This window comes from Macaca mulatta, chromosome X (assembly GCF_049350105.2).
Source record: "Macaca mulatta isolate MMU2019108-1 chromosome X, T2T-MMU8v2.0, whole genome shotgun sequence".
NCBI lineage: Eukaryota > Metazoa > Chordata > Mammalia > Primates > Cercopithecidae > Macaca > Macaca mulatta.
This window is the reverse complement of record NC_133426.1, coordinates 37,200,617-37,223,697: the sequence shown is the minus strand read 5'-3', so window position 1 is coordinate 37,223,697 and position 23,081 is coordinate 37,200,617. Positions and strand designations below refer to the sequence as shown.

At 37.3% G+C, this 23,081-nt stretch overlaps 1 protein-coding gene across 2 annotated transcripts in view; it reads right to left on the bottom strand.

Annotated features, from left to right (window-relative positions):
• PRRG1 (proline rich and Gla domain 1) overlaps positions 1–23,081 on the bottom strand; it is a 99,265-nt gene that overhangs the window by 46,287 nt on the left and 29,897 nt on the right. Inside the window, exon 2 of one of the 2 annotated variants that reach the window (XM_028841678.2) lies at positions 7,990–8,079. Coding sequence (XP_028697511.1) covers positions 7,990–8,053 — 64 coding nt within the window. The 5' untranslated portion in view covers positions 8,054–8,079. 2 annotated transcript variants of the gene reach the window in all.

Sequence of the window (23,081 nt, the reverse complement as noted above, 5' to 3'; positions counted from 1 at the left end):
TTTCACCTCTGCATCTTTCTGCTTCTACATCCTTCACAGAATAGAAATTCAACTGGTATTTGTTGTATGTCTATTATGATAAGGCAATTTCACTTTATGTCATCTTATCAGTGCTTGCAACAACTCTGAGATAGGTACAAAAAGACTTCTTGATAAATGATAAAACTAAATTTCAGAGAAATGGACTTACTCATGTTCGCATAGTAAATAGGAGGATCTTAGGATTGGGTTTTTTAAAACTTATCAACACATTTACATAAAAAATGCCAACATTAAAACTCGATGACTTTTGACTAACACAGTTGTGCAATTGGTACCTAGGTCAAGATTCAGAATGCATTCCCAAGATTTTAACCTAGGGTTTCTGACATCAACTCCAGTGTTCTTTTAATCACATATGTAGTCATTCAAAAAATATTTACTTACTGCTTATTACATTTTAGTTATTTTGCTAAACATTGGGTTGTTAATGGTGAATAAGGCATCTGTGATCCCTGCCCTAATAGAGCTTAGGGTCTATGGGGGAGTCATTATATTTTGTTTAACCATAAATAAAGGACCTTAAGGTAATAGAGTAACTTAAAGAAGTTCGGTTTGGGCCGGGTGAGTTGGCTCATGCCTGTAATCCCAGCACTTTGGGAGGCCGAGGCACTCGGGTCAGGAGTTCAAGACCAGCCTGGCCAACGTGGCGAAACCCCGTCTCTACTGAAAATACAAAAATTAGCCGGGCGTGGTGGTGTGCGACTGTAATCCTAGCTACTCAGGAGGCTGAGGCAGGAGAATTGCTTGAACCTAGGAGGTGAAGGTTGTAGTGAGCCAAGATCACACCACTGCAGTGCACTCCAGCCTTGGAGACACAGCGAGACTCTGTCTCAAAAAAAAAAAAAAAGTTCAGTTTGATTTCAGCATAACAAGCAAGGGAGAAGGTGGGAGACAAAGACAAATAGTCAAATCATACAAGGCTTTATTGGCTGGAAAACCATTTGGATTTCATTGTAAAAGCAGTGGGAAACCACTAAGCAATACCTCTGTCTTCATAAAATAACCTATTACCTAAGAGCTTGCTTAATTCTTCAATTATTTTAACCTTTAGGTATTTACTATGTGCCATTCACTTCACAAAGCCTACTGTTTCAAATGTATAAAAACAATAATTGATATAAAAGCTTGAGGTATAGATATATGTAAATTTATATTAACATTATGTATAATTAACATTAATATAAAATAATATATGATATATTAATATAATTATATAAAATACATTATAAAAGTATATTATTAAATACTTTTTAAAATGAATGTATCTAATATGTATATTTATACATGCTGTTCTTCAGTGCTATATACACTAGGGAACAGCATCAAAATGCTGTTAGATATTGCTGAAATTCAGAGATACCTCCTACAATCTCTAGAGCAAAGCTAGGCAAGCTATGCAAATGAACAAAGGATACTTTGTTTCTGTCATCCAGTCATCCTCAGAGTTGGATACAGTAATATGTAGCAAATTCAGCCGTTCGTTTCTCAATTCAACAGATATATATTATGTAAATACTCAAATAAAATATACATTGTGTGTCTACTACATGCCTAGGTGCTAGAGAATCCAACAGTAAGCAATACAGACACAAACCCCTGCCCTCACTAAAGTTACAATCTAGAGGGAAGAAATAGTTAACCTGTGTCTGTTTATTTAAACAAGCAAAAGTATAGTATGTAAAACAGTGATAAATAGTGGTACCTATCAAGGAGAAAAATAAGGCAGGAAAAGATGTTATTTAAATAACTATTGCCTGTGTAAGAGAAATACTTCTGTGGGTTTATGTATTTTTGGGGGACACTGCCTCCCAGGCTCAAGTGATCCTCCCACCTAAGTCTCCTGGTAATTTTTGTATTTTTTTTGTACAGACAGGGCTTCACCATGTTGCCCAGGCTGGCCTCAAACTCCTGGGCTCAAGTGATCCACCCGCCTGAGCAAAGCTAGGCAAGCTTGAGCCTCCCAAAGTGCTGGGATTACAGGTGTGAGCCACCACACCTGGCACTAGTTTTCTAATGATACAACAGTTGGTGTATATCAGGGGTCAATTGGCTTTTTTGGTAAAAAGCTAGAGAATAAATATTTTAGGCTGTGAGGGTCATATGGTCTCTGTTGCAACTACCCAACTCTACTGTTACAGCATGAAAGCAGCCACAGAAACAAATTTGTGTGTGGCTATATTTTAATAAAAACTTTATTTATGGACACTGAAATGTGAATTTTATATAGTTTTCATGTATCATAAAATACCCTTCTTTAATTTTTTTAAAGCATTTAAAAATGTAAAACCATTCTCAATTCATGGCCACACAAAAACTGGCAGCCAGCCACTATTTAACAATCCCTGGTGTATACAATGAAATGGCTTACTGAATTTTCATACATCAACAAGTCAAAGAAATAACAAGGAAGTCCAGTGTAAGTATTGAAACACAGAGATCCAGCACCATCAATAACAACAGGAAGAGAATTCTCTAACTTTCAAGTGAGAGATATTAATTTTATATGACAGTGGGACTTATATTTCTAGTGCACAATAAAATATTAAAGATAATGGTACAACCATCTAAATAAATTATGCTAAAACTATAGAAACACCTCAGTGAATAAAAAAGTCATTGCACACCACATCAAACAATCTAGATGCCCTATAAATCACTTCATAAAGTCAACTGTATTCTCTAACAGAAATAAGTTTATTTCATCCACAATGATGTTTGAATTTTACCTTCCATCCCAATAAATCTATACATTCAGCCTTGACCCATCCCTTCAGTTGCACAATTCTAAATGCCTCAGAGAAATCTACACCTGGATATCTTGCCACCACCTGAAATACCATGAATCTAAAACAAATATTTTCTCCACCACACATATAAACTCGTTTCTCCTCAAAATTTCATATTAATAATACTTTTATTACCTAATTCAACCCAAGTCTTATGGAATGACATTTTAAGATGTTTACTAAAGTTATGTTTCTCCCAATAGTTGATTTTTTTTTTGCTTCTTTCTTTATTGTGTATTTACCATCTGCCCGACAAGTACCTAAGCCATTTTGTGTTCATTGCTTCAAATGAAAGACAATTATGGGTCAGAAAAAGAGAAAAAATAAGTTTTTCTGTCTTTTAAAGTACTTGGGAAAACCAAGAAGTCTTCTAGCAGATGAAATGATTAAATAAAATAATGACAGCAGAAGCTCCTCCTCCAATCCTTCCCAACCAAACCCACCTTCCAGGCTAGAAAGGCTCCTCTGGATTGAAGGAAAGAGAGAAATCAGTGGGACCTAGGTTGGAAGAGTCAGATCAGAAAGGAATCAAACAGATTAAAAATGAAGAAGCATTTTTAGTGAGGGGCATTTCTTGAATGCTCAGGAGCCCCTTGCGGGTGGGTTCAGCATCTACAAACCATAAGAGCAAGCACATGGTCAGAATCTTTCCTGGGGCTATATGCTGAGGGCTTCCCTTGGGCAGTAGCCACTCCCTTGCTGATGACCTCCCTACTGTAAGGATGCCTATCCATGCCTGAGGCTTTAGCCAGTTGCCATCCAATTTTTATCCATGCCTGAGGCTTTAGCCAGTTCCCATTCAATGTTTCCTTGTAGGTAGCCATCCTTGTAACTTCCCTGGACCTTATAAGCCCTGAAGAAGACAACCCTGGACACTCTGTGACAGTAAGAGTACTGGTGGTGGTTACAGTGATGAGAACAAGCTCTGTATTTGGAATTAGCAGAGTGAGGAAAGGAGTGGTAGGCACTAGGAATCACTAGCCTGATTTCTTATACCATAAATGAGTTTTACATTTTTGATCTTCATATAAACGAAATCATTAGTGTATACTTTTAGATATTTTTGGCTTCTGCTTAGCAGCTTGTTTGTGAGATTCATCCATACTGTTGCAGGTAATTGTAGTAGATTCATTCTTACCACTGGCTCTGTATATTATACGCACACACGCAGGCACGGACATACACACACACCCCTGTTCATTTTTTATTCTACCAGTGACAGACACTTGGATTGTGCTATGGTCTGAATGTTGGTGTCCTCCAAAATTCATATGTTGAAAGTTAATACCTAATTACGACAGTGTTAATGGGTGGAGCCTTTGGGAAGGGATTAAGTCATGAGGCTGCATTCTCATGAATGGGATTACTATCCCTATAAAAGAGGCTTGAGGGAGCTTCCCATCCCCTTTTGCCATGTGAGGACACAGCAGTAAGGTACTATCTTTGAAGCAGAGAGTAAGCTCTCACTAGACGCTAAATCTGCCATCGTCTTAATTTGTGACTTCCAGCTTCCAGAACTGAGCAATAAATTTTTGTTTTTCAAAAATTACCTAAAGTATTTTGTTATAGCAGCCTGAATCAACTAAGACAGGTTGTTTTCAGTTTAGGGAAAGTAGTAAAACAAACTCCCATTACACAGGTTTAAAACAGTGGCAATATCCCTGGCTCAATCTAACATTACCAATCAGTAGGACCTACTCACTTCCTTTGCTGTAACACCAGATCTCAGTCTATTCTCACCCCTACAAATCCTAGCCACATCTCTTTAAATTAATAGTATGTGATATGGTTTGGATCTGTCCCTACCCAAATCTCATGTTCAACTATAATTCCCAATGTAGAAGGTGGGGTCTGGTGGGAGGTGACTGGATCATGGGAGCAGTTTCTCATGAATGGTTTAGGACTATCCCCTTGGTACTGTTCTTGTGAGAGTGAATGAGTGAGTTATTGCAAGATCTGGTTGTTTAAAAGTGTGTAGCACCTCTCCCCTCTACCTATTCCTCCTGTTCCAGCCATGTGAAGTGCTGGCTGCCCTTCACCTTCCACCATGATTGTAAGTTTCCTGAGGTCTTCACAGAAGCCAAGCAGATGCCAGCATTATGCTTCCTATGCAGCCTGTGGAACCATGACCCAATTAAACCTTGTTTCTTTATAAATTACCCAGTCTCAGGTATTTCTTCATAGCTCTGCAAGAATGAATAAAGAAAATCGGTACCAAGGATTGCAGCATTGCTATAAAGATACCTAAAAATGTGGAAGCAACTCTGGAACTAGGTAAGGGGCAGAGTTGTAAGAGTGTGGAGGGATCAGAAAGAGATAGGAAAATGCAGGAAAGTTTGGAACTTCCTAGAGACTGGTTGAATGGTTATAGTGATGTGGACAGTGAAGGCCAGGCTGAAGAGGTCGCAGATAGACATGAGGAACTAACTGGGAACTGGAGCAAAGGCCACTATTGTTATGCCCTTGCAAAGAATTTGACTGAACTGTACCCCCACCCTAGGGATCTGTGGAACTTTGAATTTGACAATGATGATTTAGGATATCTGGCAGAAGAAATGTCTCAGCAGCAGAGCATTTAAGATGTGGCCTGGTTGCTTTTAACCACCTATTCTAATATGTGTAGGCAAAGAAATAACATAAAACTGGAGCACATTTAAAAAGGAAGCAGAGCATAAAAGCTTGGAAAATTTGCAGCCTGGCCATGTGGTAGGAAAAAGTCCATTTTCAGGAGAAGAATTCAAGAAAGCTGCAGAAATTTGCATAAGTAAAAAGAAACCAAACGCTAATAGCCAAGATGATAGGGAAAAACTCCTCAAAGGCATTTCAGAGATCTTCATGGCAGCCCCTCCCATCAAGGCCTGGAGGCCTAGGAGGAAAGAATTGTTTCATGGGCCAGGCCCAGGGCCCTGTTGCCCTGCTGTGCAGCCTGGGGACACTGCTCCCCACATCACAGTTGCTCCAGCTTCAGCCATGGCCCAAAGGGGCCCAGATTCAGTTCAGGCCGCTGCTTCAGAAGATGTAAGCCATAAGCCTTGGCAGCTTCCACGTGGTGTTATGCCTGTGGGTACACAGAGAGTAAGAGTTGAGGCTTGAGAGCTTCTGTCTAGATTTCTGAGGATGTATAGAAAAGCTTGGATGCCCAGACAGAAGCCTGCTCCAGGGGCAGAGCCCACATGGGGAACCTGTACTAGGGCAGTAATGAGGAGAAACTTGGGGTTAGAGCCCCCACACAGAGTTACCACTGGGGCATTGTCTAGTAGACCTATGAGAAGAGGGTCACCATCCTCCAGACCCCAGAATGGTAGATCCACTGGCAGCTTGTACCCTCAGCCTGGAAAAGCAGAAGGTGCTCAACATCAGCCCTTGAAAGCAGCCATGGGTGCTCAACCCTGCAAATCCACAGGGGTGGAACTGCCCAAGGCCTTGGGAACCCACGCCTTCTATCAGTGGGTCATGGATTTGTGATATGGAGCCAAAGGAGATTATTTTGGAGGTTTAAGACTTAATGACTACCTTCCTGGATTTCAGACTCGCATGGAGCCTAGCCCCTTTCTTTTGACTGATTTCTCCCTTTTGGAAGAGAATTTATTACCCAATGCCTATACCCCCATTGTATTTCGGAAGTAAGTTGTTTTTTATTTTATAGGCTCACTGGTGGGAGGGGCTAGCCTTGTTTCAGGTAAGACTTTGAACTTTGGACTTTTGAGTTAATGCTGAAATGACTTAAGATTTTGGGGGAGTATTGGGAAGGCATGATTGTATTTTGCAATGTGAGAGGGACATGTGATTTGTGGGGGGCTAGGGCCAGAATGATATGGTTTGGATCTGTGTCCCCACCCAAATCTCACAATCAAGGAGGTGGGTCCTGGTGGGAAGTAATTGGATCATGCGGTCAGTTTCTCATGAATGGTTTAGCACCATCCCTTTGGTGCTTTTCTTGTGATAGTGAGTAAGTTCTCCCAAGATCTGATTGTTTAAAACTATGTAGCACCTCCCCCCTCTCTCTCTTTCTCCTGTTCCAGCCGTGTGAAGTGCTGGCTCTTCGCCTTCTGTCATGATTCTAAGTTCCCTGAGGCCTCCCCAGAAGCTAAGCAGATGTCAGTATCATGCTTCCTGTACAGCCTGTAGAAACTGAGCCAATTAAACCTCTTTTCTTTATCAATTACCCGAAATGTGAGAACAGACTAATATAGTACCCTTCATAAAGACAATAAATACCTTAATTCTTAGGATCTTTCCTAGAATATACACTTAGTATGTGCTCAAGGAAAGGTTATTATACACGTGTAATCATTACCATCAAAGTGATCAATAACAGCTTTTAATGTAGAAATGTAATTCATATTTTGACATCTTGGTTGATAAGGTCTTGGAATTGTTTTAAGTGTTCTATTTTGGGTATCTCTCACCTTATGAAATGTCCCTAAAGCCAAACTCTCCAATACTAAAACAGCCTATGATTAGCTACATACTTCTCCTCACCTTTCTCAAGATGCTCAGAGGGAGGTGATAGAGAAGTAGGAGTGGGCCGGGCGCGGTGGCTCACGCCTGTAATCCCAGCACTTTGGGAGGCCGAGACGGGCGGATCACGAGGTCAGCAGATCGAGACCATCCTGGCTAACACGGTGAAACCCTGTCTCTACTAAAAAATACAAAAAAAACTAGCCGGGTGAGGTGGCGGGCGCCTGTAGTCCCAGCTACTCGGGAGGCTGAGGCAGGAGAATGGCGTAAACCCGGGAGGCGAAGCTTGCAGTGAGCTGAGATCCAGCCACTGCACTCCAGCCTGGGCGACAGAGCGAGACTCTGTCTCAAAAAAAAAAAAAAAAGAGAGAGAGAGAGAAGTAGGAGTAAAAAAGAGGAGATAAGTTCTGGTAGGCTATTTGAATACAAGGTCCTAGCAACTCATAGCTTTAACATCATCAGGAGAAACTGAAAAGAGGCTTTTAGCATAACAAACCATGGGAATAATAACAGAAGGAGATAATAACATAGTGCTTTGTTATCAGATCATTGTGTTAATTCCTTTAATCTTTGCAATTTTATGAGTTAAATATAAAACTATTATTATCCCCACTTTAGAGGTAAGGAATTTGATACAGAGTGGTTAAGCAATTTGCCCAAGATCATAATGTCTGTAAAGTGGCAAGGCTAAGATTCTTACCTAGGTAATCTGGCTCAATGATGACATACAATAGCAGGTTCTTGACTGGGGTTGGGGAGTGCATTTCTTTCTCTAAATGGGGTGAGAGTTCTACAATTTAAACAAAATATTAGATTGAGCTATGTGTGAGCAAATGTAAGTATGGATTTTATAGACACTTTATATATGCAAATAAAGCTTTTCAGCCATTAAAAAGTATGAGAAGAGGATTACAAAGGGACAGGAGGAAACTTTTGCAGGTGACTGCTTGCCCATTACCTAGATTGTGATGATAAATTCATGACTGTACACATACATTTTTAAAAATCTCCAATTATACACTTTATTTTTTTTTTTTTTTTTTTTTTTTTTTTTTTTTTTTTTTTTTTGAGACGGAGTCTCGCTCTGTCGCCCAGGCTGGAGTGCAGTGGCGCGATCTCGGCTCACTGCAAGCTCCGCCTCCCGGGTTCACGCCATTCTCCTGCCTCAGCCTCCCGAGTAGCTGGGACTACAGGCGCCCACAACCGCGCCCGGCTAATTTTTTGTATTTTTAGTAGAGACGGGGTTTCACCGTGGTCTCGATCTCCTGACCTTGTGATCCGCCAGCCTCGGCCTCCCAAAGTGCTGGGATTACAGGCGTGAGCCACCGCGCCCGGCCTAAATTATACACTTTAAATATGTGTATGTATGCCAATTATATGACAATCATACCTCAATAGAGCTCTATGAAAAAAGAATGAAATAGATCTATAGATAAGCCAGTCAAAAAATAAAAAAGGATGTCCACAATGTATTGAGTAAACATTATAAAATATTCATGATATCATTTGTTACATATGTATAAACAAATATGAAAGAGTATATTTTTATATATATATGTGTGTGTGTATATATATATAAAATGTTATCTGTGAGGTTATTTTGTAGCCTCTGGCAATACAAAGAGCTTTCACTGAGGCATCCCTCCACAGGTACATGAAGAAGCCAACTTGGGCTGGGTGCCAGTAGCTCACGCCTGTAATCCCAGCACCTTGGGAGGCCAAGGCCCGTGGATCACCTGAGGTCAGGAGTTTAAGATAAGCTTCGTGAACATGGCAAAACCCCAATTCTACCAAAAATACAAAAATTAGGCAGGCATGGTGGCAGGCACCTGTAATCCCAGTTTCTTGGGAGGCTTGAGGCAGGAGTATCACTTGAGCCTAGTAGGCAGAGGTTGCAGTGAGTCTAGATCACGCCACTGCGCTCCAGCCTGGACGACAGAGCAAGACTCCGTCTCAAAAAAAAAAAAAAAAAAAGAAGGCATCTTGGAAGCAGATGCTCCAGGCCCAGTCAAGCCTTCGGATGACTGCAGCCCCAGCCTACATCTTGATAGCAATGTCATGAGAGACCCTATGCCAAAACCACCCAGCTGAGTTGCTCCTAGATTGCTCTCAGAAACTGTGTGAGATAACCAATGTTTGTTACATGAAGCTGCTAAGTTTTGGGGTAATTTGTTATGCAGTGGTAGATAAATAATATAGCATATAGTATTGCTCTTTCGTGAAATTATATATATACACACACACACACACACATATATATGGCATACACACAGAAAAGTATACAAATCATTAGTATACAACTTGTTGAATTTTCACAAAGTGAGGCCACCCACGTAACCAGCACCCAAATCAAGACACTTAGCAGAATAGTACTAGCACCCCAGAAACCCTACTTCTGCTTCCTGTCCAGTTACTACTTCCTAATAAGGGTAACTACTACCCTGACTTATTACACGTTTTGTGTGTTTTTGAATTTCATATAAATGGAATCACAGTATGTACTCATTTGGATCAAGCTTCTTTTGCTCAACATCATGTTTGTAAGATTCATTCATATTGTTGCATATAGTTGTAGCTCATTCATTCTCACTACTGATTCCATGTTAGGTATATATCCCCATTTATTCATTCTACTGATAGAAATTTAAGTTATTTCAAGTTTAGGTTTACTACAAGTAGTGCTGTAAACATTCTTGCGTATGTCTTTTGATGAAACTATATATCTATTTCTTTTGGGTGTATGCCTACACTTCTATTTCTGTTGGGTGTAGAAGTAGAATTACTGGGTCACATGCTGCCCATATTCAGCTCTACTCATTACTACTAAGCAGTTTTCCAATGTGGTTGCACCAATTTACACTCCCAGCAGAGTTCCAATTATTCTACATCTGTATATTCTTACAAACTCTTGGTATTGTCTTTTTTACCTTTGTTGCTCTTGTGGGGGTAATGGTATCACATTGTGCATTTTCCTGATGAGTGATGAAAATGAATACCTTTTTGTACACTGGCCCTTTGAATATCTTTTGTGAAGTGCCTGTTTCAAGTCTTTTGTCCATTTAAACATACATCACTTTTCAGATCAGCTAAAGGCCATAATTTTCTAAACTTATGAGTTTTGTATGGTATTATGAAAATAAGAGTCTTGGAGCAACAGAACAGTCATCAAAATAAAAGAAAGATAAAACTAATAGTAGGAATATAGTTAGGTGCCTCTTCTAGAAATATAAGAGAAATAAGAATAGCAATAAGGCAGAAGGAATCCTTAAGGTAGAAATGAGAAAAAAAAGAGAGAAGCCATTATGAAGACAATGCATCTGGACAGAATTTGCTTCTTTTTGGTGGGTGGGAAGTAAGCCACACATAGGAGATAGCTCAAGAATCTTATGTTAGCCTTAGCCACCGTCCAGAAAGTCTTTTCCATGGAATAGAAGGGACACGGATGAGTTTTAACCCTATTATATAGTGGTATATAACTCAGGGCAGTTCAGTGATAGTAGGCAAAACAGTAAATATTCTGCAAACGGGAAAGTATATCACTTGTAAGTGTGGTTGCATTACATCACACTTCTCAAAAGAGGAAAAATGGTCATTTACATATACCCTTGAATGGCCAATAAGTATATACTAACCTTCCTTTAACCTTACAAGCCTACATTAGGCTTTACTTTCTTTTTTTTTTTTCTTTTTCTTTTATGAGTTACCAGAATGCACTACGGCATTAGGTGCTTATTTTTAGTTTACCGATTAAATTTTAATAAGATTCTTCAGATAGCCGAACAATCAGTTAAAATAGTTAATTTTGCTGGACAAGATCAATGCATAATGGACACCATGTATAAGTAAAAAAGTAGAAGAATAAACAATGTGGCTTTGGTTGTATTATCTTAGGCATAACACAGCACAGAATTTTAGCTCCAAATGTAACAATCTGGTGTTTTAAAAGTGATCATATAAGAAGTTCAGGTATTTTAATTTTTAAATAAATAAGGTCAGATATACTAAATTACTTCAAGAGGTCAATATAGACAAATCAACCAGAGAGAAATAGGTTATCATATTTTTAACTCTCACATTGTCATACTGTACAAGCATGTCACAAAAAGAATGACATTGAGAAATCATTGCAAATAGCATATGGGACAAATTTGATATGCCTCTGAGGCCTTAGAAGGACACAGTTATTTCTGTGACATGTAATACTGTTGCATCACTAGCTACTAAATCATGTCACTGTAGTGAATGTTCAAGAATATCACATTAAAACTACCAGGAGAACCAAAATGTAATGACTTGACGCACATAATTAAAATATTAGCCTCAATTCTCAAGAATATATATTTTGCAGGATGAATTCTTAAATAAGATTTACATGTTCAATAAAGACTTTCTAAGTAAAGATCCATGTCCTATAAATATCATTAAAAATTATTCAAAGGAAATTTGTCTCAACAAAAAATCAAATTGATAAAGCTACATAATAATAAGAATTACATCCCATAAAAGCATGAGTGTGGGTTTCTTTGTAAGATAAAATTAAAAGGCACCTGCAGAAGCACTTTTGCCTTTGCAAACCAGTATCTTTTCCTGCAGAAGTAGCCCAGACAAAATTACAATGATGGATTCCTGGGAGAAAGTGATGCTGTTGGGTTACACTAACTATGTAGGAAAAGAAAATCTAAAAATAATGTGGAATTCTAGGCTTGAATTATCCATTTCTTTTGCTTTTATACTCTTCAACTCAATCTAATTGAACTGGAGCACTATGAATTCTCAGACAGAAAGCAGAAGAGAAATGAAACGAGGGTCCTGGAAAGTCCACGAACTAGAAAATGAGCTTAATCACATTTGATTAAAAATTACCAATCCCCAAAGGGAGATTTGATTTTGTAATGATGTCCTATTTTAGTTAATGCTGTCAGAAATCATGTATATCTTATTTGATGCTATTTCCTCATATGCATCAAAATTTATTGAATTAAAAAGATATTTTAATGAATTGAGCTCATGTTATTCCAGTTTGTATTCTATGTTTTTATTCATACATTATAAGAATCTTCCTATAAACATGATTCTTAATAGTTGCATTATATTCATGTACCATAATTTAACCATTCCCTAAATGTTTTACCATTTGGAAATAAACTTTGTTATATCCATACACTGGAAAATTATGCAGCCTTTAAGATTTGATTATATTTTTGTAATTGCAAATAACATAGCTGTGTATATCTTAGTACACTGCTACATTATTTCCTTGGGGAAGAAGAGTGTGAAAACCTGTATCAAGACATCTGGAGACAGAGCTATCTTATTCTTTGGGGCAAGCATGTGCATACTACTGGGAAAATTAAACAGGGGGGTTATCAGCTCTTCACACGTATCAATCAATTTAACCAGCTTGCCTCTTAATACTTAACTGAAATAAACTACAAAAATTGAAGCTTTCCTATAGTGAAGTGGAGATGGTATGGCAGTGAAAGAGTTAGATCACAAAGGGTGAGTGTGGAATAACTGATTCCGACCAGGCAATATACAACAGACAAGTCCATTTTGTTCCTTAACCAAATGTGAGATATTTTTAGGAGGATGTTTCCTCTCCTATAAAAGGCTTCCAGGTGAAATGTATGAAGACTAAGGGAAGCTTGAAAAGAAAGGGTCAAGATATAATCTGTGCATACTTTGTTTGTTCATTGCAGGGGTTACTATATGCATATGATCAATTGTTGTTTTACCTCACAAATTATCTTATATAAAATTTCAGTTGTTATATATTTCTGGATATCACTTAATTTTGTCCTAGATTATCACCAAATCATGATAAACAAAAAAGGAAATACGTACACCAATTCAACAAATTAAACTTAATATTTCTGTATCAAATTCACTTTATTTATTCACACTAGGTAGGCCTGTTCTGGAAAGAATTAAACATGATTTACATAAAATCATGTAATAAAAGCAGATAAAATAATAGTTTAAAAATAAGCATTTGAGAAAAACATGACAAAGGGAAAGATCAATAATAAGAGAGATAAGACAAAGACAGGATTCAGGTCTGTATACAAAAAAAAAAAAAAAAAAAAACAGTTATAGAAGGTTCTGTAATTTTGATAAAGGAAGGGGTAAACCTCCTAGTAGTCAATAGCAAAAAATAATGTTACATGAGCTATGGTATCCCTAAGGTAAAAATAAACCAGTTGCCCAGAAATTTTATTACTTATGATTTTGAGATTAGACAGAAAAATTATCCAGTGTCCTCAAAAGAAGAAATGTAATGAACCATGTCTTCAACATCCATATAGTATATACAATAACACATTTAATGTCATAATTTATAACTTCTTTCTTGTAAGTCAGCCAAGGGCAAGACAGCATAGAAGCAATGTACTCTATATTTGTATAACATATTTAGAAATTGGCCCACTCGAATGGCTTCTTAAAACAACTTAGACACAATCAAAAGCATACCTAGTGCAATGACCATGCCAAAGGAAACTCATTGCACCTGGGTGGTTCAGACCAACGTCTGATGGCCACTCTATAAACAAAACATAAAAGATCTGACTCACTCTACTGGCCCTTCTCCAAAAAAGAACAGCAGTCCTGAGAGAACTGCTGATAAGCAACCCCACGGGCCAAGATAATTCTGATTATTTTTCCATTCTAAAGAATTAAGGGCAAGGTATTATAGTTCATTTGAGGGTAGCCTTGGGTCTCTAAGAATTACTACTCTCCAGAAGCAGTTCGTGGAAATCCTGCCAAGTTGGTTTACAGAATCAGCGCAGCCCTGGGATCAATCAGCCACAAGAAAACAGGATGTTTGTTATTATATGGTTATAGCTAAAATGTATCCCCAAAACCTTATACTGGAGTCTAACTGTCTGGAAACAATGTACTAAAGGATCTGGTACTGGGTGGAGGGAACATTTTCTGGACTATTACCACTTTAGTACTCCATTTTCAGGTGGATTCAAATCTCTCTATAAATCCCTTCTTTCCCCTAGTTACATATCTTTTCATCAGAGTTGAGGTACAGGAACAGAGGTATGGAGGGAGTTCTGTCTGAAGAGTTTTTTCTCTTGCTCCCCCAGCTCTGCATCTAGAACATTTATACCATTTTACTTGATCTGCTCATTAAAAACCCAATGAGTCCAGAGAGGTGAATAATCATACCTGTTTTACAGATGAGGAAACCAAGGCTTAGTTTGGTTACAGAGCTACTACTTATTATAACCTGTAGTACCACATTCCAGGTCTGATTCTTAATCTAATGCTGTCCTCACTAAAGTACTGAACCAAGAATGGAAAATTTTCAGCTCTCAGCTTAATTTCATATGTCCTACAGATTTTCTAATATTAAAATGCCCATTTTTGAAACTTGCAAATATGAATCAGAGGTTCTAAGAAAGGCTCTTAGAGTTCTGGCCCTTGCTTTTCCACTACAAGAAGAATCTTAAAATTTGAGTCGAGTTAGTTCTCTGCAAATGCTGTCTACTTTCCCATTTCCATGCCTTTGTTCACCCATTCTCCTTCGTTTAAATATGATATTCCTTCCATTTTTATTTAAATCCTAAAACCATCGTTAATGACAGTATAATTCTTCTCCTCCTTAGAAATGTATCTTCACCAGCCTAGGAGGATGTAATCACTCTGTCCTCTGAATTTCTATGGCATTCAAATCTGTAGTACTCACTTTTGTTTGCTCACCCATTTTCTGTGTGTGTATTATTCTCCCCAGATTGCAAGCTCTTTGAGGGATGTGGCCATGACTTGGCCTATCTGCATTTGTTATAGCATCCAACACTTAGCTGGCACAGAGAATACACTCAATAATTGATGAATAAGATACCAAATCCCCTGGACTGTCTAAACAAACCAGTTGCCTACTTCACTATCTTTATTTCATTGTAGATTTGAACAGTATTTTAATTTCCCATTTTCCTCTTTACTGCTCCTTTTCTACTTGATCTATAACACAAAACCAACATTGGGTTGAATACAGATTATTGTATGATATGGGTGAAGAATATTTTCTGTTCACCAAACTGAGGTATACTTAAGGCAGGCAATTTGGAAAATGCATAAATTTTAATTGTTACTTCATAGTTCCTTATATAAATATTTATCATTTATTTAATCAGTCCTCTATTGGTTTTAGTTTAGGATGGTTCTATTTCTTCATTATAAACAGCACTAAAAATATACCTACCTATATGTTATACACATTTCTTACTATTTTCTGAGATTAACTTCCTTGGCCGATAATTATTGCTGTTACTTGCAGTGGAACACTTTTCTACTAATATATATATCAGGAATAGACAGATGAATAATAATTGAACTTTCTACTATGGTAGAAAGAAGCAAATAAAAATGCAATAAACACATCTCAGATGCTATAAAAGCAGTAAGTAAAGGACACATTTTAGGAAGACTAGTCAGGTCAATTGCACCTAGAAAAGATAAGAAGTCTTCACAAACATGGTGACACTTGACAGTCTTAAAAAAAGAAGACTTGCCTGCCAGGAGCAGAAGGGAAAGAACACTCTACCTTGCATCCTGTCCAAAACTGCTACCTCTAATCCCATGCTAAAAAAAGAAAAAAAATTGCAAAAAGACATTGTAATTCAATATACTTCCCATTCTTCCAACAAAAATTAATAAGGACTTACTACAGTCAACTATTGTGCTAGGACTCAATGATTACCAAAATGACATAAAACCTGCCCTCATGCTGCTGACAGACTAATGATTTTCAAGGATACTTTAATGAACCAAGCAATTACAACTCAATGGCTGTATAACTATCTCTCAGATATAGCACTGTATCTGGCCTAAAAGAAGTCTGATTCTCCAAGCCTTTCAAACTAAAACCTAATTTTGTTTCTTACGTACAAATTATCTCACTCCCAGAATAAAGAGAAGGACATCATGTTGTCATTTGTGATCATTAAAAATCTCAGTGCAATTAGAAACCTGGCAAAGATCCTAGGAGATCAAATCCGTCTATTGTGTAACTAACAGCTTCAAAGCCTCTGGAGACGATCAGAATCCAAGTACTTAAGAAAATTACCTCACTATCCATTCACTTCCTTGGAAACTGTTACTGAAATGTCTTGCTGCAGTTTTAGCTACCAAGGAAAGTCACTCAGGAAAGGCTGCTCCTACATATCAATTTAGTTACTAGTTTGAGGAGAAAATTCTCTTTGGCTAACCATTTCACCAAACTTCATATAAGCATTATAGGATTCTAATACCTCATGCTGCTAATTTTAAAACAGGCTTTCTCCCTGTACTTCTGATCACACAGATACAATAAAACATAAGAAAAGTCCTTTGAAAATATAACACCTTACCTCTGAAGCATTCGTCTACCTCAGAGATATGAGAGTAAAACAAAGGATAGTAATGCGGTCTGCTACAGAATCAACAGGATTTCAACTGGGTCCTCAGAAGAATAAAACAAACATCCATTAAATTATAATCTTTCAGAATCGTCTGGAAAAAATATTGAATTCTGTGGGTGACATTCATGAATATCCATAAAATACATTCTTTGGCCTTACTCACCTTGCTATTCTGGTCTAAAATTGTTTTTCACATTTTCAGTGCTCACTCATGCAATTAAAGCCTCAGAGCAGCTTGGAGCACTGGATTTCAACCCAACTTACCCGAAGGAGAAAAAGGCTGCATACAGCTTGAGCTGTAGTTACAGGTCACTCGAGTCAACAACAGCAAGATGGCTACCCACAGCTCTGTAATGAACCCAGAAGTCTCAAGCCTTCTTAAGGTTTCCCAGTCTGCTACATTACTGAGTAAATGGAAACGTAGGGCAGATAACTGAAGGGAGTTTCTAAATTATGATACTGAATACTTGGATTAATCTCAGGAAACAGTTCCACACTACATCTCTTTTACAATAACACACTGATAAGTCAATGCCAAATACCTAGTTTTAGAGAAAGATCAACAAAGCTACTTTGAACTCATTCGTATTCAATACTGAATAGCACCTATAGTACAGCTTATAATTTGCCCTAATGACATAAAGACCCCACACAATCTCTTACATGTGCATTAACAAGAGGATAATGGGCCAAAAGTCAAAAGTCTTTCAAGTTGTATTCTGAGGATTTTATAATTCATACTCTGCTGAACATCTTAACCCCAATATTACAGAAACTCATTATTTGCTATGCTACACTCTTAATTACTTGAGAATTTCTACAAGCCTCCTAATTTTGATATATATCTTTAAAGTGTTCATGTTAATAATCTCATTTACTTTGGCTATCATATGAGGCAGAAACTACAAAATGAACTTTCTTTAATTACCTGGTCCACTATTCCCTACCGTCTTTCAACAAATGAGTTAAACAGAAGAAGTAGAAAACACCATTACAGGATTTATCCAAAAACAATTCATTTAAATAGCTTTATCTAACAAAGTATATCATGGACAGATTAATCTTTTATTTAAAATGACTTGAAATATATTGGCTGTGTATCAACATTAATGCAAGATGAAAAATATGCAAATATTTTTATTTAATCATCTTATTTCTGAGATAAACAAAACGTTCACACTTAGGTAATTTATTAGTGGTGAGTAATTTGTGGTGAATTCCTAATTAATGGATTCAACTAGTATTTACTGAATACCTAACTTTGTGACAGGCATTGTAGTAAGAACAGTAGAAACGAGCATTTGGCTCAAAAAAGTCCTAACTACATTAATAAAAAATTTCCAGACTCTGTGAAAAGCTAGTCAAATTTCAGTATAACTGAGAGAGGTGGGATGACATAGGCTGCTCATAGCCTCCAAAGGTTTCTGATTATCTCCACAATGTCTCCCTCCCCCACTCCCTGTTATATGGAAATCAAGAGACTGGGACATCACAAGCTTCTACCTTACCAAAAGTTACTGAAGGAACACATGGTCCTGGTTTCTAAGAGATTATTCAGTAAAGCAGAGGATATTTTTTGCCTTCAAGGACATATTCCTGAAAACTTTCCATTTCTGGGTATGATGAGCTCAGAATGTATAAGATCCTCTCCCCCTCAGTATGTATATATGTGTGTGTGTGTGTGTGTGTGTATATATACACACACACATATATATATCTCAGAGATATGAGAATAAGACAAAGGATAATAAAGAGATATGAGATATCAGAATAAGACAAAGGATAGTGATGTGGTCTGCTATAAAATAAATAAATACATAAAATAGAACACATCTATATATAATAGAATATATCTATATAGAAAACATATCTATATATCTATATAGAGATATAGAGATATATTCTATTATACATATAGAATATATATGATAGAATATATCTCTATATATCTATATATAGAGAGCGAGTAACTATAAAACATGGATATAATACAAACAGAAATGAACTTAAGCTACTGGACAGTGAACAGAAACACACAGATTCAGATGAGGAACCCACAATTGCTATGAGGAATGGAGACTTAAATCTGGGCTAAGTGCAGCCCTTGTGGTGAACAACAGCTAGTGGAGAAGGGGGTACACATAGAAAAAAAAAATCCTCTCATTTTGGTTTTTGTCTTAGGAAATCAGAAAAGTTGGAGAATGGGGAATACTAGAAGGAAGAGATCCAGGGAGGGAATTCCTAAACTCTGTTCACGCACACTGAACCTTGAACCATGTTCCTGTGTAACAGATACAAAGCAAAAGAACAATTCTAAACTGAGACTAAAGCTGCCACCCTGAAGATACTGGTGAGTGAAGAGAAAAAGATACACACTGGTGGAGTTGGTGCACTCACTTGCAGGAGAGGAGATGGTGTTAGTCTAGGACTAGACACAAAGTATGCACAGCAGAAGTGTAAAAAACAAACAAACAAACAAACAAAAAAAAAGTCACTCAGGCCTAAAAAAACAAAACCAAAATCCCAGAAAACCATGAGCACTGATGACAAAGAGCTGAAGAGTGGATTCTTAAGCTCTGTCTACTCACATTTCTGACTAAACACTGAACCATGCTTATACAGTCCAGACTTTCAGCAGCCCCAAAAACAAAAGATCTGAATGAAGATAACAGCTGCTGCAAAAGAAACAGTTAGCTGTTCAAGCCCAGTCAACAAAACTAGATGCTACAACAAAGGAACCAATACTTTTTAGGTGAAAATGACATAATCCAGAATCTCCTCAATTTAACATTCGTAATATCTAAGATAGAACTCAAAAGAACCCAGCATACAAAGAATCAAGAAAACAGAACACATTATAAACAGGAAAAAAAAAAAATCAATCGAGTCCAACTCCATGATGAACCAGATGTTGGAAGTAACATAAGATTTTAAACTGGTTATCATCAATGAAATACAAATAGACATGTTTCTAATTCATGAAAAACTGACTTTCATTTTCTGGTTCAGAATGTAAGGAGCTTGGAAGTTATCACCCTTATCCTCACAAGAAAAATGCTAAACAAAGTGAAAATCAACAACTCTTCCTAGATCCATTAGAGGTTGCAACTGCAGGGCAAACCACTGCCCCCAAAACTATAGAGACTGACAGGCAGATATAGAAAATCCAACTTTCTGAAGCAGAAGCCTAGGAGAAAACTCCAGAACCAGTATCAGGCTAAGAAAACATAAACTGTAGTTTGAGAGTTAGAAACTCCAGGGAGGCCCAATCTTAGACCTATACCCACTTCTGTGAGTTTTAGCTCCAGGAGCCCTATCAGGTTCTTACAGTAAAGATAAAAAAAAAATTACCTTGCCGGGCACGGTGGCTCACGCCTGTAATCCCAGCACTTTGGGAGGCTGAGACTGGCGGATCACGGGGTCAGGAGATCAAGACCATCCTGGCTAACACGGTGAAACCCCGTCTCTACCAAAAATACAAAAAATTAGCCGGGCGCGGTGGCGGGTGCCTGTAGTCCAGCTACTCAGGAGGCTGAGGCAGGAGAATGGCGTGAACCCGGGAGGCGGAGCTTGCAGTGAGCCGAGATTGCGCCACTGCACTCCAGCCTGGGGCACAGAGCGACACTCCGCCTCAAAAAAAAAAAAAAAAAAATTACCTTGGGCTTCAGGCAGGGAGAGTGAAAAAACAGCCATTTTATGAAGCACTCAAGAACATTCTCTTTCTTACCAAGGCCTGCCCTCAAGTGAAACAATAGTGGTTCCTGAGTATCCACGGATACCTAAATCCAGAGATACTCAACTCCCTTATACACAATGGTGTCGTATTTACACATAACCTATGCACATCCTCCCATATACTTTAAATCATCTCTATATTGCTTATAATACCTCATACAATATAAACGCTAGGTAAATAGTTGCTATACTGCAATTCTTATTTGTGTTATTTTGTTACTCTTTATTGCTTTTTTTCCAAATATTTTCCATCTATGGTTGGTTGAATCCATGCATGTGAAACTCATGGATACAGAGGGCCATCTGTATTACTAGAACATAACCAACTGGGGATTTAGCAGACCCTAACTGACCTGGAAGAAGGAAATGCCCAATTCCTGTTCCCGTTTAGCCTTCCTAGTTCACCTAAGGTGGGAAAAACAAAGCAAAACTGAGAAGCACTTGCGAAGGTCACAGTCTACGGCACAGGCTCACTAAAAGATTGAGACCCAATCATAGGACCATAGAACATTTATCTCCCTACACCTTACTACATCAATAGGGATCCTGTATAGTAACAGGGGGATACAACAGAAAGAATTGCATATCTCAAATCTTAAGAAAAAGTTGCTAGAGGAACTCAAATATAACAGGGAAGTAAAAAACAAAGACAGCAGAGGAAATTTTATTTCCTGACACTTACAGCTACAGAAAACACTAAACACAGCCTAATCCCTAACCAAATAAATATAAAACCTTACATTAAAGGTCTATTCACCTCGGTTCCTTTTACCCAATACTCCAGCTTTTGACAAAAAAAAACACAAAGCATACTAAAAGGTAAAAACACACAGTTTGATGAGGCAGAACATCAGAACCAACCTCAATTATGACAGAAACCTCGGATTTATCAATTCATGAAAACCTCAGTAAAGAAACAGGAAGCCTCAGCAGAGAAATAAAGGCAATAAAAAAGAAAATTTTTAAATACAAAATAATTTCTGAATTTGAAGAAATAATAAATGAAAATTTCCCAAACTTGATGAAAGAGAGCAATTAATATATACAAGATACGAAATGATTTCAAAGCAGAATAAATAGGGAAGTCCATTCTAAGGTAAATAATAAACCACTGTAAGTCAAAGAGCCTTGAAAGCAGCAAGAGAAAAATGATATATCACAGTCAAAACAACAATTCAGTTAATGCTTAACTTCTCATCAGAAACTATGGATCGTGGACACTAAAAAAATAAAATTACAGACAAATATCCTTGATGAACACAAATGCAAAAATACTCAACAAAATATGAGCAAACTGAATTCAATAGCATATTTAAAAGATCACTCACCAGATCAAATGAAATATATTCCTGGAACACAAGGATAATTCAACATATGGAAAGCTATAAATATGACACACTACATTAACAGAATGATAGACAAAAACTATATGATCATCTCAATATATACAGAAAAGCATTTGATAAAATTCAACATTGTTTCCTGATAAACTCTCAACAAATTAGGTACAGAAGAACGTATCTTAACACAATAAAGGCCATATATGACAAGCCCACAGCTAATAGCATGCTTAGTGATGAAAAGTTGAAAGCTTTGCCTCTAAGATCAGGAACAAAGATGCCCGTTCTCAAAACTTCTATTCAAAATAGAACTGGAAGTCCTAGCCAGAGCAATTAGGCAAGAGAAAAAAAAAGGTATGAAATCAGAAAATAAAAGTTAAACTATTTTCAGATAAAATGGTCTCATATAGAGAAAACCAGGACTCTACCAAAAAACTGTTAGAAGTAATAAACAGATTTGGTTAAAGTAGGTACAGGATACAAAATCAGCATAAAAAGTTAGTAGTATTGCTATACACTGATAATGAACTACCTACAAAATAAATCAGGAAAACAATCCCATTTACAGTTGCTACCAAAAAAGAAACCCTATTTAGGAGTAAATGTAACCAAGGATGTAAAAGATGTGTACACTGCAAACTATAAAACATTGAAAAAATTTGGAAAAGTCATGAATAAATGGAAAGACACACTATTTTCATGGAATGGAAGAATTAATATTGTTAAAATGTCCTTGCCACCCAAAGCAATCTATAGATTCAATGGAATCCCTATCAAAATTTCAATGACATTTTTCACAGAAATAGAGAAAACGATCCAAAAATTCATGTTGAACTACAAAAGACCCCCAATAGCCAAAGCAGCCTTGAGGGGAAAAAAAGCTTGACACATCACAGTATTCGACTTCAAAATATCCTACAATGCTAAAGGAATCAAAACTCCATTGTACTGGCATAAAAACGGACACATAGACAAATAGAACAGGACAGACAGCCTAGACACAGACCCATACATTTAATGGTCAACTGATTTTTCAAAAAGGGGCCAAGAACACATAATGGGAAAAGGAGGGTCTCTTCAATAAATGGTGGTAGGAAAACTGGATATCCACATGCAAAAGAGTAAAATTGGACCATTATCTCACACTATATACAATAATCAACTCAAAATGGATTAAAGGCCTAAAGGTAAGACCTGAAACTATAAATCTACTAGTAGAAAACATAAGGGAAAAGGTACACGACATTGGTCTGGGCAATCGTTTTTTGAACATGATACCAAAAGAACAGGCAACAAAGGCATAAAAA